Source organism: Rhamphochromis longiceps, linkage group LG12 (genome assembly GCF_057381845.1).
Source record: "Rhamphochromis longiceps isolate RC_006_pf linkage group LG12, R_longiceps_female_GT1.1, whole genome shotgun sequence".
Lineage (NCBI taxonomy): Eukaryota > Metazoa > Chordata > Actinopteri > Cichliformes > Cichlidae > Rhamphochromis > Rhamphochromis longiceps.
In genome coordinates this window covers 9,629,916-9,648,739 of record NC_140568.1, presented here as the reverse complement: position 1 = coordinate 9,648,739, position 18,824 = coordinate 9,629,916, and the positions used below count along the sequence as shown (strand labels likewise).

The following is an 18,824-nucleotide window of genomic DNA, read 5'->3' as shown; positions in this document are numbered from 1 at the left end:
ATCGCATGGCAGGATGCTGTAAACGGACCAAACTTCAGTTAGGAGAACAACTGAGATAATCCATCCACAATACAAGGTTAGTCATTAATATACTGCAACAACATGGGAATAGAGCCGCTGCCAAAGAATTCAACATTAATGAATCAATGGTACAGAAGTGGAGGAAGCAAGAAGAATGAGTTTAATAAAGTTTGATTTATCTGACTGCTTTGTTTCGCTTAATGTGCCTTATAATCCCGTGCACCTTATGGTCCGAAAAATACGCACTGCACACTGCAGTTTAATGTTGCAAAGCACCTCTTTTTAACTTCAGTGGATATTATACATGGTTATGCTCAGGATATGTCAGCCCATTTCTACTGGAAATGCCTTTTGGTTAAACTTTCAGCAAGGAATTTGCATTTGCACTGTTACATTTTTATAAAGCTTTAATGTACATAAAAACCAGCTTCTTGTTTAAGTGAAAATAAATGGAAGGTTGTCTTTTTGCGCTAGTAATGTTGTGGAGTTGTATTTTGTCTCGCATCAATTATATCGTCAGTTATATCGTTATGGCAAATTTTCAAATATATATCGTGATAAATATTTTTGGCCATATCGCCCTGCTCTATTAGCAACAGGACATGTAGGGCAGCTGTCACCTCACAGCAAGAAGGTTACTGGTCTGAGCCTTGGCTGAATAATAGAATAGAACAGAACAGAGTAGAGTAGAATAGAATAGAATAGCTGGTGACTGTTAACTATCCTCATCCTCACCATCTTGTTTGTCTCTGTGTACCCCGTGGTGATCTGCCTTCTTATCTAGGGTGTACCATGAGTATCACCCAAAGACAGCTAGGATAGGCTACCTGATAAGGACACCTGGTTACAGATAATGGACAAAGCATATCTTACTTCTCAGAAGGTGTTCATAAAGCTTCCTCATCTTCATGAGGATGTCACGTGCAGCACCTTCTGCTGGTTAGATCTGAGTGATCACGTCCCCTACTATACGGCACTTACGGTCAAACTGTCCAAGAAACAGAATTGGCTGGTAGCCCAGGGCATGTAGTTTTGAAACCTGCAAGAACAACAAAGAAAAACATGCAGCCAGTCTTTCATGTAAGCAAATTGATGTATAACAAACCTTTAAGTTTCACATCTTTGTTGTTTTATTGTTGTAGATAGTTAAAAAGTATTTATGGTGACCAAACCTGTAAATGTATGATAAAATCCATCTTGAAATGTTTTGTCTCTAAGTTAATAGCCGATTAAATTAAAAATCAGAAGTAGCTTAAATAAAAATTGTTTTTAACAAGTTTTTTCTAGTTTGATGTCTTTAGTGCGATTGTGTTATTCTGATGTGAATAACTTTTTTATTTATGCTCTTTTATAAATTAATATTTTATGTGTATATACATGTCTTGTTAGTTTCTTACTTCATGATATACAAGAAAACATTGACAACTGTGATTAATAAAGAATTGTCTAGCAGACCAACCACTTATTAGATCAGAACTTTTAAACTTACTGACAACTGGGCTGAATTAACCATCCTGCTCGCATTTCTGTTGTTTTTAACAGAGGCAGCCCAGTTACTGTTTTTAAACTGTTCTTGTTTTTTTTCAATCACTCCTTTACGTTCAGGCTGCCCAGGCATCCACTGCATGTCTTCCTGTTGCAGGTGTTTGGAGCCTGACAGGAAGGGCATGGTTTGGTTTTTGGCTTTGTCATTTCTGCAAATGAAAATGGAACATGTAGGGATCATTTCAGGTCTGTTTTGGTTAAATGACTACAAAAATAATTCATGACCAAAGAAATAACTTATATTACGAGGCAGTATTACACCATATTTAGAAAAAAAATCAATTACGAGATTAAAGTCATTAATATTGAGTTAATTACGTCAATAGGGTTAAAAAAAACTGAATTGATTACAGAAAAGATACATTGCTAAAATAGAGCAGTACTAACATTAGCTGGGTGGCCAAGCAAGTGTCTTACACATGAGAATACATCACCAAAAATAAAATTAAATAAACTTTTGCAGAAGTAGTTCTCTTGGTACACAGACTGCTCTGTGAAAACATTTCAAGTTTAATATCAGTTTAACATGCAAATTACCCACAGTTTATCACAACTTACTTAGCTAGGATCTGCCTCGTGTCGAGTTGAAAAATTCGCTGCAGGACCGTGAGTTGAAAGATACATTTACTATGACTCCCAAGATGCATTGCAGTAAAAAACCATCCAATCGCCTTGCTTAAGATCTGTTGACATGTCGCTAAAGGCGCGCTGTAGATAAATATTGCAATTTGTAATTACATAATTAAACACTGGGCCAGTTTATTTTCGTATTATCGCTGGTTATTATTTTAGAGTAAATAAAGGAATAACGGGTAGCACCAAGCTGTTGTTATCTTCATTTCCATAGCAACGGCGGTTGAGGATTATGGGTAGTGTGCAGTTACGGGATTAGTGCGCCGTCTGCATAAATTGGTCTGATTGGTTGGAGCCGAGCGCATCCAAAACTAACAGGAGTGGTGGATGAATCTATAAATGTGTTTTACGTGTGAAATGAAAGTAATAAACCTAACAAAGGATTATGTACGTTAAATCTGCGCACTTTCAGCTCGTGAATCACTGGAAAACACTGTGTGATGGCCACAACATGAAGCGATTTTATTGTTGAATTATCAGTGATACTTTCATGTGTTTTTGTTGAGAAATGTTGATGTCATTAAAAGAAAGCATTAAATTAGGGGGGGGGGGAACCCGTTCGCGGAGAGGGTCCCCGGTTCTCCAGTTAGATTGTGCTTCACAGCCTCATGTTTCGCTGTGACGGGGTTATTATTGGAGTAAATGGATGGCTGGAGCCTCTGCTCGAAGCGTCTCTGATCGCCGCGAGCGGGTTCATATTGGAATGAATTGACAACCCACAGCGTCGCATAAAAACGTGGAAGGGTACCTTTAGCGTCAGCATGAGAAGTTAAGGGACGTGACAAATCGTCAGTATTTTACGCGTCGGGAATGAGAACGGGTTTGGCTAAGATGAATGTGTCAGGGTCCTGGGTCTCCTGACCCAGCGTTTTAGTTCTTTGTGATTTTTGTATTATTGTACTTGGTGTGAGTTATTCGATGGTTTCTAGTTTCGATCCCTTGCCCTTCTCGTTTCTCTGTGTCCCCTCTGTTCTGTAAGTCTGTGTCTGCATGTTTGAGTTCCCCTCCGTGTCTATCGGTTCTTAGAGTCCTCTGCCTTATGGTTTATGTCTCTGTGTTTCTTAGTTGCTGTCTCCACGGTGTCAAGTTCGCGTCTCTGTGTGATCCTTCCTGTTTTACTTTGAAGGTCCGTGACTTATGTGAATGTGTCCTGCTTTGCTTGTCTCGTCAGTTCTAATTTCCCCCAGCTGTGCTCTCCTTCTGTGTCTCATTCTCCTCGTTACTTCCCAGTGTATTTAGACCCTGTGTTTCTCTGAGTCAGTGTTGCGTCGTACCCTCAACAAGCTGTGTGTGTTTTGCCTCCGTGTTGCCAGTGTTTTGTTTCCAGTTCAGTGTTTTCTGCTTCAGTGTTTTAGTCCACCAGCATTTTTGTTTGTCTTTGATGCCTTTAGTTAGTAAGAGGGTTTCCAGCAATAAAGCTGCGCTTTAAGTTGAACTTCTGTGTCTCTGAAACGCCTGTGGAGACGGCTTATGGTTGAGAAATGAACATTCAATGCACGGGCGACAGATCTGGTTGACATTCCTGCTGTCAGCATACCAATTGCACGCTCCCTCATTGCTTGTGGCATCTGTGGCATTTTGCTGTGAGACAAAACTGCACATTCCAGGGTGGCCTTTTGTTGTGGGCAGTCTGAGGTACACCTGTGCACTACTCATGATGTCAGATCAGCATCCTGATGTGGCACACCTGTGAGGTGGGATGGATTATCTCAATATAGCAGATGTGCCCACTACCACACATTTGGACTGATTTGTGACCACTGTTTGGGAGGGATGGTTATATTGTGTATCTGGAATGAATTTTAGGTCTCTACGTCCATCCCATGGGGAATGGGAGCAGTAACAAAGGTGTTGCGTTTATATTTTTGTTGAGTGTATATTTTCTCATCTAAATGTCCACTGAGCTGTGAGCCAGCTGTGATCATAATTCATCATCATCATATATGGAAAAAATGAAGTTTCTGAAGTCTCTAAACAAGAAAAGAAAGACACAGATTCTGAGTTTGTCTCATTCAGAGAAGGCCTTCCTTTCTATGATGAACCATCACTTTAGTGTGATCTTTATTAGTTTCAGACCAAAATACATTTCAAAAGGTCTGTGTGTGTGTGTTTTAGTTTTTAACAATATATAGTATTTAAAGGAACACACTCCACTTTTTTTTGGAAATAGGCTCATTCTCCATCTCCCTCTGACTTAACAATGCAGCGTCTTCTTTCTAAATTAATAGGACTTTGGAGCGGGATCTTAAGGGATGGGGCGTGGCCAGGATTTTTGCTCGAGGCGCCATATCAGCTGGCCAAACAAATGCTTGCTGTGTGTGGACACACAGACACGCATACACGTTTACACACACAAACCATCATATAGAAGAGAGATTTCTGAATAGGGATTTTGTTTCTGTTTTTTGTTAAAGAGACATGAAAGACCTCAACTTAAGGTTAAGTGTATAAACTTGAAACATCTTTATGATGCAACCGAAAGAATCATGAATCTGAAAAGCTACATGATTTTTCTGGATTTTATTTTTGTCAACTTATGAAGTTATATATATTGTTTTGTATATTTTTGAAATTTCTTAAGGAGAAGATTGCTGATTGGTCCTAACCAATTACTGTATAAAAGATGAACGACACGACAGCACTTCCTCCCATTGTGCAAAAATGAAGCCAAAATATCCCGCTTGTGGGAGCTGCCATGTTCCACTTTTGGAGCCAGAGTCTGCTCAGTAGTAACTCGTGGTGGAGCGTCTCTGCCCACACACCCGCTGGACGTGACCGTGAACACGCCCCCTTACACTTTTTACATAGCCCAGCTGCTCTGTCTCTCATTCTGCAGGGTATGGGTAAAATTTATCATACAAAACATGCACTCTGTGCAATATAGATTAACGTTACTGCTGAAGATGTGAGGACATCTGATCTCTGAAAAAACAACTGTTAATGAAGCTGGAAAAACACACCCACGTCTTGATCCTTAAAAAAGCATATTAATATATAGTAAAAGCCAATCAGAAGTAAGTAGAAGTAAAAGGCTTCAGCCTACTAATATTAGTCAATAAAATACATTCTCTGCGTCAAAAGTGATGAGATAATATTGAAAATAATACTTTGATCTCTTAAAATAAATTAAATCATAACTTATTACTAAAACTGATTATGTTGTTCTCCACCTTTTGCTTAACCAGACCAGAGTCTTGTACTGCAGGATTAATCTGAGTGTACCAGTCCTGGACCGTTTTTTTAACCAGGAGGATCCCAGGCTTGATTTTCGGCTAAGCAGGGAGTCTATGGCAGTGTTGCTAAATCTCCTGGATGCCACAATTGAGACCCTGATGTTTCTTTTCTGGTTGGCAAGAGGAGCATCCTACAGGTGGTCTCAAGAGTGTTCGGGATGCCTCATTCTACTGTTCACTACATTGTTGATAGACTCACAGAGGGGGTGGTGGCCATTCGCCACTAGATCATGTTGCTCCCAAAGACCCTCAAGGAGCTGGAGGTATTGTCCTGTGGGTTTGCATGGCTGGCACGCCATAGAGACTTTCTGAGAGCTGTTGGTGCAATCGACAGCTGCCACATCTGCATCAAGTCTCCAAGCAGCCCTGATGGTCAGTGCTACAGAAACAGGAAACTGATCCCATCAGTCATCTTCCAGGCAGTTTGTGACCATCGGGGCCGCTTCATCAACACGTATGTGGGCTGGCCTGGGTTGGCAATACAGTCTGTTCTTACCTGAACTCCTGCTTTGATTTTTCACTTAATATCTCCATAATCAGTAAATACCTGATTGTAGAGACATCTTTAATCAAACATGGTCTCGACAGATTCCCTTTCATCACAGTCCATTTAATATCACTCTTGTTTACAGTAAGTTCCATAAAAACACATACAGTTAAATAACAGAAAAGCGCTTATTATGACATATTACAGATTATTTATACTGGCACAGTTGAATTTTGTATTTTTTTTAAAAATTCAACATTGCTTTACAATTTACAATAACAATGAAAAATAAACCATACAGCACATTTTGTGTTTAAGTGTTTAAGTCACACAATGACTTAAAAATTACAAAAATACATTTTGTTTATAAAACAAAAAGAGATGTACTATTTCAATTATTTCAATTTAGAAATATTTCAGTTCAGTGTCATCAACCTTTTAGTAAAGTTTCTTTCTTCCTCTTCTTCTTCTTCTGGTTGTTCCCTTCCAGGGTCGGCACAGTGGATCATCCTATCATCCTTTTCTGTCTTGCTTTCTTCCTCCTGTCTAACAGCTCCATCTTCAACATCCTTTGGCCAGTTTATTCACCATCACTCTTTTGCATAAGTACAAACCATCTTAGCCTTGCTTTTTTAACTTTGTCTCCAAACCACTCAATCTGACCTGTCCTCTAAATGTACTCATTTCTAGTACTATCCCGTATGGTCACTAACGGAGACATTCTTAGCATCTTCAATACTGCCAACACTTGGCCTCCTGTCTGTTTGTCTGTGCCACCATCTCCACATCAGCAGACCTTCACTAGCATCTTGTAAACGTTCCTTTTCACTCTTGCTGCTATTCTTCTGTCACAATTCCAGGCTGTTGTCTCAGAGATCAGCTGACCTCTATAAACCACCGCTCCCCCACTGATGGAGCGCTGATCGTGTGTCGACACAGCGGACAGGTGCCAAACTGCTCACAGACTCTGAAGTTGCAGTCTTTACATAAACATCGGTGGCCACAAGGCAGTGTGATTCTGGCCTCTTTCGCCATGCACACCACACAGACGTTATCTGTTGTAAAAAGAGAGAGATCCCAATTACATATGTGACATCAGGAAATGAGACCACACTATCACAGCTGATTTCACTTTTATCTTCTCTGGTCAGAAATGTGCAACTGAAAACAGCCAAAAATGTTTGAAATGACTCTTTACCTTCTGGCATTTTTGTGTCAAGACAGGAGATGCAGTCCTCACGTCTGAAGTCTGAAACATCAGGAACTGAACGAAAGTGACTGTCAGGATCAGGTGAGGCGAGCGGTTCAGGTGCAGGACAGGATCTTCTACGGTAAAGCAGCTTTTTGTTTTTCTTGGAGTCTTCAGCAAAGAGAAAGGAGTATTTGAATAGTCATTCAGTCTATGAATCAGACAACATTTATAACTCTCAGAGCATGTGAATTGCTCTGCATTCACAGAACAGGAAAAACATTCTGTAGGTCAAATATAACCGTGGTTCTAGTGAACTTACCCAGCAGCAAAATGGAGCGCGTCTGCCCGTAGATGTCTATCATGGCCCACAGCGGCTGTTTAGTGTCCACTCCTGGTAGTCGCTCGTACTCCTCGTTGTTGACACCTATGTATATGCTGCCATGAGAAGAAACCCAAAACTCCAGCTCTGAACCTGCTTGGCAGACAGATTCATCCAATGGAACAGCCCAGTGTCCGGACTTGTCAGTGAGGTTGGGGATGGACATGCTGGGCAGAGGCAGAGATCTGGTTGAGGGTGGCACAGTGGTAAAGCCCACACGCAGAGCCCCGTCCCAGATGGATGAATCCTTCTCTATTCTCAGACAAATCTTCTCCTGGATCTTCACTGGACGGTTGCTGAACACCAGCCCATTCTTGAAGGTGTTATCAGTCTTCTCTGCGAGTCGACCTCCATGACTCAAGCGGACCTTTTCTCCCACAGCCTGACTGTCGAAGGACAGAGGACTGACACAGCGTGAGCTGCATCTGTGTGACACCTCTGACTTGCCAACTACACAGAATTAAATAAAACGTATTAGTGCTGATATAAAAATATTTCTTTGCATGTGATCAGATGCTTAAATATCATGCATACATTTAATGGTTTAATGGAAAATTAGTAGTCTGACTTACTATTAATAAAAGATAACTGAAAATAATGTGACAAGGTTTTCTGTCATGAGCTTATTTTACACCTTTAAGATGTTTCTGAAAAAGATTTTAGTGCAATAATAAAAGCTAATAAACTTGTAAACAAGTCGTAATAAAATTTGCAAACTCCTGTGCTTTCACTTTTGAGAATGATGTGACACTTTGGACTTCATCCTGATCATTAAATAAAGTGAACTAAGTTGCATTCAATGTCCACTAGGTGGCCTGTGATTATTCATTGTTTATGTCTCACACAGTTATTGTGTTTGCACTTTATCTTTGGCAATAAGCATTTCCTCTAAAATATAAACTTTATCTTTAAAGATTTTTGCATTTAATTCACAGCTTATAATTAAGATTTTTTTTTGCAGTCGTTTGCTAATCCTTACAGTACTTTGCCATTTTTCATATATTCTTTATTGTTTTCATTCAGTTTTCATGGATTTATTTCAATAGATAACAGCAGATTTTACATTCTTCAAAATTGCAAGTGAAAAACATCTGTTTCTCATATTTATGCACTATAATTTACAAAGTCAATTATGTTGCTTGTTTTCATATAATATAAATAACTGTTTAGTCTAGTAACAATATAGAAACAGCTGACATTTGTTGATTTGGGTATAATAGTTATTGATTTACCAAACTGATATATAAAGCAGCTCTGTAACTTACATTTAAAAATCCTCATAGAGCGTGACCATGGCATTTTGAAGTTGTAAATAATACTTGTCAGCTGAGTCCTGATGGATGATAGTGTGTGTGCTCCTTTATAGTTTCCACATGTGGGTTGAAAACACAAACACTCCCAGCATAACCAGGAAAGGAAAAGAGGAGGGGCTGGGGAAGTGACTGTACATTCTGATGATGTCATTAACCTCCATTCACAGTTCAATGTCTGAGCTGAGTGAGGACATCAGGACACTCACAGTAACAGTCTTATTGAGCTTTAATCTTCTGTGCACAGATTCTATACTATAGTATAGAATCTGTGCACAGAAGCCTAACAATAGTACATATATGTACTATTGTTAGGCTTTGTTTATACATGTGAAATATCAGCCCAAAATGCTTTTTTTTTTTTTTTTTTTTTTTTACACTTGTCAGGAATTAAATCCAAACCAACCTGCATGCTTCAAAATAGCCAGACAGTCTTCCAGGGACATAATAAAGACTTTCTGTTTGAATAACAAAACAAAGAAAAAACAAAAGAACTGGATGATGATGGTGCTAATTAAAAATATTGCTGTTTTTTGGTTTGCTTTGGAGTATCTTTGTCAGTCTTCTACTTTGGTTTTAGTTTTTATTTTGATGGATATTTTACGGCTATAAAACCGAAACACATTGAACTGTAGAAGAGTGATGCACTTTTCATGCACAATCTAGATAGATATTAGAACATTAACAGTAGTGTAATAGTTAATGACGCTGAAGGTTTAGGAGATGGCTTCTTTGTTGTTTTGCTGTCAGTTTAATCTTTGTTAACCTGACCTTTTCTGGGAGTGACTTTTATCGGTTGTAAATCTCTGCATCTATCTGCATTTTTGAGAACTTTGTTACACTCGTTCATGCATTAGGAAATCCTTTACACATTAACAAAGGAAAAACAGCGCAGCTTTTTTTTATACTATAAAGTGACTCAGATAAAGCTTTTAAGTTAACCTGTACACAAGTCATAATGAAAGTACCAAACTCTTTTGCTTTTACTTTTGCAGACCAGGGCCCTGTTTCAGGAAGCCGGTTTGGAAAACTCAGAGTGAAAAACGACACTCACGGTTGAGTAACCCCGAACTGTCCAACTCGGAATATTCGGTTTCAGAAAGGCTGATAACAATTAGTTCAGTCAACGCGGAGCTGCTTTAACCCCAAGTGAAGCGCGCGGACGAGGATACATAAAGCCCTGATAAGCGGAGCACAGATTAAGCGAGTCACCATGGAGACGGAGGGAAAGAAGGCGCGGTCAATGTATTTCACAGCGCTTGAGGCCGAAATTCTGATGGCAGCATATGCCGATAACATGCAAATTCCGCGGAAAAAAGTAACACAGCCTCAGCTGCAAAAGAAAGGGAGCATGCATGGCAAAACATAGCCGACAGAGTCAATGCGTGAGTGTTAATTTAAACATTGATCGAGGGATTTCCACCCATTTAACACGTTATTTTATCATATGTTATTTTATTTGTTATTTTATACATTTTATTTTGTGATGTGATGTGAGCGCAGGTGCAACCCAACAGGCCCCAAACGTTCCTGGCAGCAAGTAAAAATGAAATATAAAAATATAGTCCAAACAGGTAAGGTGTAATTGTATTATGAGCCATAGTGCTTGGTCTGTTTGTCCGATGTAAATCAATTGCAGTTAGAGGCTACATTAATTTTCTTTCTGTAAGCACTTATTGAAATTATCTGAGCACATTACAAGTACATATTTGCTTACTCTGTATGCTCAAATGTGGCCCGTTATAGCCAACAGAAAAAAAGCGGAGGCCCGAAAAACAGGTGGGGGTCCTCCACCACCACCACTCACAGAGGCGGAGCAGTTGGCCCTCAGCCAAAACAGTGGGCGCCCTGTGGCTGAAGGCATCTCTGCGGGGACATCCTCTGAGTCAATAACCCCGCAAGACACAAGTGCCTACATAAGGGGTAAATTCAAAATAATACATGATGTGCATACATCCTTTCTTCACAGTCACCTTTGCAGTGCGACACATTCATTTGATAAACTCTTTACCATAATGGATTATTTTGTAGTGAAGTTATTTTCCGACTGATTTTGCCTTCCCTCAGTCTTGGTTGTCTTTGAGAGCATAATGACAATGAAGTGTAAGGTGCTTGGTATGTTTGTTAATTGCCATTTGGTCCCTTGTAAGTTATAAGTGACCTGTATAAACCTCATATTCTATCAGTTGATGGTGGTGGTGTACTGCATCTGGTGCAGCCTCCTGTTGAGCCAGACCAACATGCAGTTGTGAGTAATACTCCACAGATTATATGAGTTTACAGTAGAACAGCAATGTTGTTTATTTCTTTACTACAGGAAAATAATGAAGAAACATTGACAGCTGTTACAGAGGAGGAAGCAACAGAGACACTTTATGAGGTTTACATCTTTTAATACTTTGTGTACAGGAAATACAGGCGACCAATAAAGCCAGTTGAACAAAAAATCTGTTTATTCTTCTTTCAACATGTTGAGGTGATGGGTCAAAAGAAATGATTGTGACATATGGTGTCTCTGACTGCTCTTCCATCTTGTATGTCCGTGGGAGGGTCAGGATGTTCATGGTTTGGATCACTGCTGATGTCTGGTTCAGAAGGACAGTGTTCTCCTCTAATTGTGGCAATGTTGTGAAGAATCACACATGCCACAATAATGTCACATGCCCTTTCTGGGGTGACCCTGAGTCTTTGCAGGCACTGGAACCGGGCCTTAAGCATTCCGATAGTCATTTCAATTCTGGCTCTTGTCCTGCAATTAGCCAGATTATATCGCTGCTGTGGGCCCGGTTCAGGGTCAGGGTAAGGGGTAAGCAAATAGGGTAAACATGGATACCCCCTATCACCAAGCAAGTAGCCAGTGAACTCTCCTAAGACAGAAGGGTACACTTCAGTTCAAATGTCCCTGAAGCAATTGGTCTTTATATATTTTAAAGTATTCTCAACTCACCATGTCCAAATTTTGTGCTCAGTGTACATTCACGGAATATTTGTGAGTCATGGACAGAGCCTGGCCACTTGGCTTCCACATTTGTGATAATGTTGGCAGCATCACATATGATCTTCACAGTGCAGAGAACACAAATTAGCATCCATTACTATAATGAAATAATTTGTTAGTTTGACATGCTACAGGGAACTATGTACCTGCACATTAATGCTGTGGAAAGACTTCCTGTTCACATAGTCTCCTTCATTTACTGAAGGAGCAATGATTGGAATGTGAGTGCCATCTGTACAGCCAATCACGCCTGGGAACCCTGAAAATAAATGTGCAATTTAAGTAGTAGTCCAAGTATCACCACATCATACATTAAGTTTTGGTCATCCTGATACCTGCAATTTTGTGGCATCCCTCTTTGATAAATCTTGTGGGTCTGTGACCGGGGAACACCACAAACGAGTACAGGAGACGTTTCAGTGCAACTGTAACATTCCTGACTGCCCGACAGACGGTAGCCTTGGAAACGTGCTCAGCGTCACCAATATTATACAGAAAGCTCCCGTTTGCAAGAAACCGAAGTGCAATACAAATAATATGCAATGAACTGAGAGCATGTCCGCGAAGTGTCACATGCGTAATATATGGCCTGAGGATGTTATCCAAATAAATTATAGATTGTGCTGAGAAACGGTAACGTTCACACAGAAAATCATCAGGAAATGATAAAATGTCCAAACGCGCTCTGATCACTCTCTCCCGGCGGAGAGCTCTGCGGAGAATTTGGGCTTCACGATCTACTGGCTCTTCAAGGAAGTGGCACGCCATGTCCGACACTTCCTACTGTCAGGTTTCCGACAAAGGGGCGGAGACAGTCAGGGTTAGTTGTAGTAAACCTGCTAGGGGGCAGGTTAGCTTCACGGAGTGTGTCGTCATAGTGACTCACTCAGGCTGCAGCTGAACTCGCTTTGTGAAACCGAAAACCCAGAGTTTTCGTTAACTCAGGGTATACTTACTCAGTTTTTCCACTAAACCGGCTTCCTGAAACAGGGCCCAGGTTAAAGTTTGGCCTTAGTCAGATGAGTTACCGACAGAAACAGTTCACTAGATGAGCTTTGATTTAAAATTCAGGGTTAGTTTTCTTTCTTTTGTCATTGCTGCAGTGGGTGGGATGAAAAAAATTTTTATGTTTAGATTTCTGTTGATGTAAGTTCAATGTGCTGCAGTAAACATCAGCTGAGTGAAAACAGGACAACCATGGCAAAAAGCATAAACATAATCATAAACTTAAGGAGAAGAAGTGAATTTGGAAAGAGTTTATGACCGTAAGGCAGGATTGTCCAACTCCAGGCCTCGAGGGCCGGTGTCCTGCAGGTCTTAGACGTGTCCTTGATCCACAACACAGCTGATTTAAATGGCTAAATGACCTCCTCAACAGTTAATGAACTCATCATTTGATTTAGGTGTGTGGACATAAGGTGATATCTAAAACCTGCAGGACAACGGCCCCCGAGGCCTGGAAGGTTGGACACTCTGGCTATAAGGCTTTTGTCATATATAATCCAAAATGAGAAGAACAACACAAGAAACAAAAAACCTTTAGGATCTGAAAAATGTCCAATAAATGAATCACACCTCTTTATAAATACAAATAGTTACTCACAGAACAAGACTAAGTTTAAAACCTGCTGATTTGTTGTTGCATGTTGTTTGTTCACTGAACTCTAAGTTAAAGAATACGTTTTTTTATACAAATATGGGGTAACATTGCATACTAAAGAAAAGGTGCTACACCTATCAGGAAGATCAAACCACGAGAGCCGAATACAAAAGTTAGCCTTGATCTTCATTAATTTTCATGTCACAGCCAATCAGTCTTCCAGCTCTTTAATAAACTATTTGAAATAACGAACAAACAAACAATAGGAAAGCTCCGTGGGGCTGAGGATGGAAATTTGGGCCTTCAAAATCAAACTACAAACTATTTTTGTTTTATTTTGACCACCAGTGTTATTAATTTGTCACAGTCTGACAATAGAGAATAAGGTTTTTAATTTCACTGAGATTTTACTGTCATGGTTCTGGGTCCTTTTAGGCCAGCATTTTGTGTTTTCTTGTATTCCTGTGGTAGTTTGTATTATTAGATTATGTTCTGGTTCATTAGTGGTCTTTAGTTTTCCATTGTGAGTTATATTCCCTGTTTAGTATTTTCCCCTTGTGTCTGTGATGTCTCTCTCTGTGTCTGCGTTGTCTTGTGTCTTGTTTCCTCCTCGTGTTTCATTCTGTTTTCACCTGCCTGCCATGTTTATCCATGTTTCCCCAGTCAGTCACGTCTCTGTGTCTGTCTGCACCTCTGTGTGTGTGTTCCCATTGCTTCCTGTTTTATTTTGGTAGTTTCCTATCTGTGTGCGCCATGTTTTGCTTTGCTTCTGCTATTGTGAAGGTACCTTGTCTGATCTGTTATATTTAGCTTTATTTTCTTCTGTCCACCGTCACGGTCTCCCTCAGTCCACACTGTGTGTTCTGTCTGCTAAAACTGCTAGTTTATTTTGTATCTTCAGTTAAGTTAGTTTTTCCTTGTTCAGCAATAAAGCTGTTTTTTGAGTTTATGTTTCACATCCTGGAGTCTGCATTAATGCACCCAAATGCATTTGGGTCCTCCCTTCCTGCCTGCTGCATGCAGTTTATGACATTTACAACTGCAAACAATACAACAATGTAAATAAATAATAATAAAACTAAATGGACTGAATTGGACGTTTGAAGAAGCATCAAACATCTTTTTTTTGGTAACTGTTAGGTTTTGTATTGTTGATTGTCATTTATGCTTAGAAATATTCAACCATATATGCTTAGAGGTGTATAATCAATTGTGTAGTGATAGGATGTGTGATCTTTAGCAGGCTGCAAAGGCTTGGTGTGCATTCCTGGAATTTTTTGGTAGGATAAACGTGGCTATATCTGTTTTAGTCTAAGTGCTTTTTTACATATAGATGAACTGTTGGATTTTCCAGACCAGCAGGTTTAGGGAAGTTGTTTATGGGGTCACACTCTGCCCCCCCCCCCCCCCCCCCCACACACACACACACACACACACACACACACACACACAGACACACACGCAGGCAAGGTACTCTTTGTTTGTATGAAGACGTCATATGTTAATGAACCTATGCATATTCATTTAACCTCAATAAAAGACCAGTGTTACGGGGGAGCGGACGAGAGCAACTGGGGTCAAGCGAAGGAACGGCGTTTGTCCGGTTCTCTCCCATGCACGAGAAACATGAAGAACTTTGCCTACTTCGTGTCTTGCTTGCTGTGTAATTATATTGTCTTCAACGTTCCAGCGAATAGGTTCAAGCTACAAACCTATCAGTAACCCAAACCTGAATTGATGATTTGTACCAGTACAGTTTACTTTAGTTACACATTAACAATAGAAACTGCTTAGGGTTGTTTTTTTTTTATATAAATGATAAAGTCTTTCAGATAAAGCTTTCAATATAACTATAGATGTAGATAAAGTTTTAAACAAATCATATTGAAACTCTTCTTTTACTTTTGAGGACTATGTGAAGGTTCAACCACATTCTACCATTAATATTTAACTGCTGCACACTTGCATCTGCTGCAGGTTTTCTATCAGAGGAGTTTCAGTCTTCTGCAAGCATCTGTTTTCTTTTCTTTAGCATGATCCATTTAATAATAGTGTTATTTGCAGTAAGTTTCATAATATTAAGAGCAACAAATTACACTTTACTAATGTTGCCATAGTTTAACCATCAAAGAATTTGACAATTGTTCAACATAGTAATTTCACAGAAAGTTGCTTTAAACGGAGCACATTTTGCACTCAATGTTTTAAGTCATACACTTTTAATGTTAATCAGACAAAAAAAAAGGTTGAGTATATTTTAATCATATAGAAACACAGTTCAGTAAATTTACATCAACTTCTGATCTCAAAGACTGCAGATTTACATGTTTAACAAACAGAAAACAACTCATATACAAAGTTTTACATCAGGTTCTGTTCACTGTGTTTGTGTGTTAGTCACTCAGCAGTTTTTATTTGGTGATGATTCCTGGCTGATGTCTTGGAGGTTAGATGGTCCCTGAAATAGTTATATGTTAGTGACCAATAAAAATTGAACCAATGTGAAGCAACGCAAACCCCGGGGTGTAGAGCTTCTGAGTACACACAGCAGTCCTGAACCCCTCCTCCTGCTGTTGGGTACCCTTTCATCCTTTGTTCTTTCTTGGTGAGTCTTAAGTTTTTATTTTATTCTTTCAACTGTACAAATGTCATATTACCCCAATCATTATATGTTTATCAATATTTTCCCCCAATCAGTTTTTAATCATACATGTTTCTTTTGTTTAATCTTAAACTTGGTTACACAACTTTCTGGCACCATAACTTTTCGAGTGCCAGTCCTGGCATCCATCATTTATAATTGGGTCACTTTGTCAGTTTAATGGCCAAAGTGAGTTCGAAGGTTTGCAAAAAGGCAGATAACAGTTAATCATTTTGGCAATTTTGTCGGGTTCGCTTGTCAGAAGTACACGACTATCCATGATAAGAAAGGGTACTTTTCACCTATGGTGGCTGAGGCAAGAAAACAGAATCCTAGGTGCATCCTAGGCAGGGCCAGGTTTGTTTACCATATAGGCTGTGGAAGGGCTGGATACAGAATGAAGACGAGCAGAGAGTCCCAGGTGCACATTTAGCAGTGCCAAGTTGAAATAACTCTATGTTTGGACTTGTCACCATTGGCCATAACACAATCAATCCTAATTATTACATTTTCAAACAGCATTGATCAACATGTGTTCATACAAGAAGTGGCACAAACTTCATTAATATAACTATAGATAATATTTGACCTAAATATGTGGGTCTTGTGATTTGAACATGTATGTTAGAGGATTATCATAATGATTACATTATATAAAACACTCCAGTGTAGGTATATATAGTATATTTGCGAGTATATGTCCAGTGTATACAGGTATATATGTCAAATATCATAAAAAATCCACAACAAAACTCTCTAGATCAATGTCCACTAGGTGGCTTGTGATGACTCATTGTTTAGGTGTGACTCTCACACAATATGTGTGCACTTTATCTTATAGGAAGCTGAGCATTTCCTCTAAAACATAAACTTTATCGTGGCGGTCATTCGCTAATCCTTAAAGTACTTTCTCTGTTTTATTTATTTTATTTTATTTATCATCAGTGATGTTTTACTTAATAACAACAGATCACTCTGAAATTCTTAAGAAAATTGAACCTTTGAGAGAAAATACAGCTGTCTCATAATGATATGCTATAAATTCCTTAAAAATAATCAATATTCTTGTCTACATGTACAAAATCTAAATTACTGTTTATTCTTGTAAAAAGACTGAAAAAGCTGTTATGTGTTGATTTTAGCATAATAAATGATTTACCAGACTGATAGATAAAGCAGTATTTTAACTTATATATCAAGTTCTCTGTTAAGATTTACCAGAGCTCTTCTCCTTAGTTTGCGTTGCCATCTTAAAGACGTAACTAATACTTGTTGAATGAGTTCCACTTTTGAGTGTGACATGGGAACTGCTGGGTGCTTGAAGACATGGAGTGCATATGGTTTGAAAACACAAACACTTCCAGAATCGCAGGAAAAATGAAAGGGCAGGGACGGAGGAACGAACCCAATGTAGGAGATTTCCCAGAATTATTTTGAGAGTTTGGTTGTGACCAGTTTCCTTATTTACTGTGTAACCCCTGTTTCTTTGAGAGCAGACAAACAATTTTGATAATTAAAGTAGATTAATGCACGTAATCCTTTTTTTTTTTTTTGTGGGGGGGGGGTTATGAACTGGCATTTTAATCTTATAGTGCCACGTGGCCTTATTGAAAGAATTTAGTTTTATCTGTTGTAGATCTAAAGTGTTCTGCATGTTTACATCTCTGGGAACATCATGTAACGTTGGAAACCATCAGGACAATCACGGTTAATTTTTTTTTCATCTGAGAATAAAACTTTCTTCCACTTTTCAGTGTTCTGTGGCATTCAAGGAAACAAGGCCTTTGAAGCCCCTTTTTTTTTGAAGCCCTTGAGTATGCCGCTTGATGGTTATGGGGCTGCAGTTCGCACCAGTAAAAGCCTTAATTTGGATCGTCCAATGTCTTAAAGGACAGCCAATTGGTTCGTGCTGGTGAAATTATTTTGCTGGTTTAACTTTTTTGTTCCATAACAAATGGAGATTAAAGTGATAGAGCCCCTCTGTCCACTATTGAAAAGTCACTGATTTATAGCTGACTGGGAGATGATATCTAAAAATCATGCATGTATGGTTGACTGGGAGACAATCCTGTATTAGTCAACATTAAATGTTGTCCTTTGAGATTTAAACATAAGACTGGGAATAATATTAAACTAAAGATTTAAACCTTTAGTTCCAATTTGTTCTTTTCATTTAACAACACCACCCAGAGTCAAAATTATCATCAACAGACACATTCATCCTGGGGAAAAATGAGTGAGGGAGACCATCAGAGTTAAGCTGGGTTTGCTGGCTGCAGAGGTTTCATCAAACATGTCCTGTTTTAAGTGTTCTGTTACTCACTGAAGCACCCATCTTGTCAGAAAGATCAGAGAGATTGAAGCTCATTGCAAGGATCAAGCAGGACTCAGAATCTTCACCAGCAGCTCCCTCAGAGGGAAATCTTCAGACCTCCACCGTAGAAGATGGACAAACCCAGCACTTTATGAACAGTGTGATAGTGACCTTTGCTTTGTGTATGTTAGACAAACTTACAAGTTTAGACCTGAAGCATTCAGCATCTTTATATCTCTGGCAGATTTCTCTTGCACTTGTTTATACATTACAAGTTACTTTAGTTACACATTAACAATAGAAAAAAAGGCATAGGGTTGTTTTTTAATATAAATGATAAAGTCTTTCAGATAAATATTTCAATATAACTATAAATGTAGATAAAGTTGTAAACAAGTCATATTGAAACCCGCAAACTCTGCTTTCACTTTTGAGAACCACGTGAAGGTTTGACCTTCATCTCCTGTCTGT

The 18,824-nt window shown here is 39.1% G+C and overlaps 1 protein-coding gene and 1 long non-coding RNA gene across 2 annotated transcripts; both read right to left on the bottom strand.

Moving 5' to 3' along the window:
- Window positions 1–755: 755 nt before the first annotated feature.
- LOC146656882 (uncharacterized) lies at window positions 756–2,150 on the bottom strand. Its single transcript, XR_014914226.1, has 3 exons — window positions 2,125–2,150; window positions 1,511–1,715; window positions 756–861 (listed from the first exon to the last, which is right to left on the bottom strand). It is a non-coding gene; the product is annotated as an uncharacterized LOC146656882 (long non-coding RNA).
- A 4,533-nt stretch (window positions 2,151–6,683) lies between these two features.
- Window positions 6,684–8,843, bottom strand: LOC146656881 (E3 ubiquitin-protein ligase NEURL3-like). Its single transcript, XM_085426883.1, has 4 exons — window positions 8,756–8,843; window positions 7,431–7,940; window positions 7,118–7,279; window positions 6,684–6,974 (listed from the first exon to the last, which is right to left on the bottom strand). Exons 1-4 carry the CDS (start codon window positions 8,787–8,789, stop codon window positions 6,796–6,798), a joined length of 885 nt encoding a protein of 294 aa, XP_085283009.1. The 5' UTR covers window positions 8,790–8,843; the 3' UTR covers window positions 6,684–6,795.
- Between the last annotated feature and the right edge of the window lie 9,981 nt (window positions 8,844–18,824).

Excerpts from the sequence above, each read along its gene's own strand:
- LOC146656881 (XM_085426883.1), bottom strand. The coding sequence starts at position 8,789 with ATGCCATGGTCACGCTCTATGAGGATTTTTAAAT. Across the intron at positions 7,280-7,430 it reads GCGCTCCATTTTGCTGCTGG|ACTCCAAGAAAAACAAAAAG; the intron begins GTAAGTTCACTA and ends TCTTTGCTGAAG. Across the intron at positions 6,975-7,117 it reads TGACACAAAAATGCCAGAAG|ATAACGTCTGTGTGGTGTGC; the intron begins GTAAAGAGTCAT and ends TTTTTACAACAG.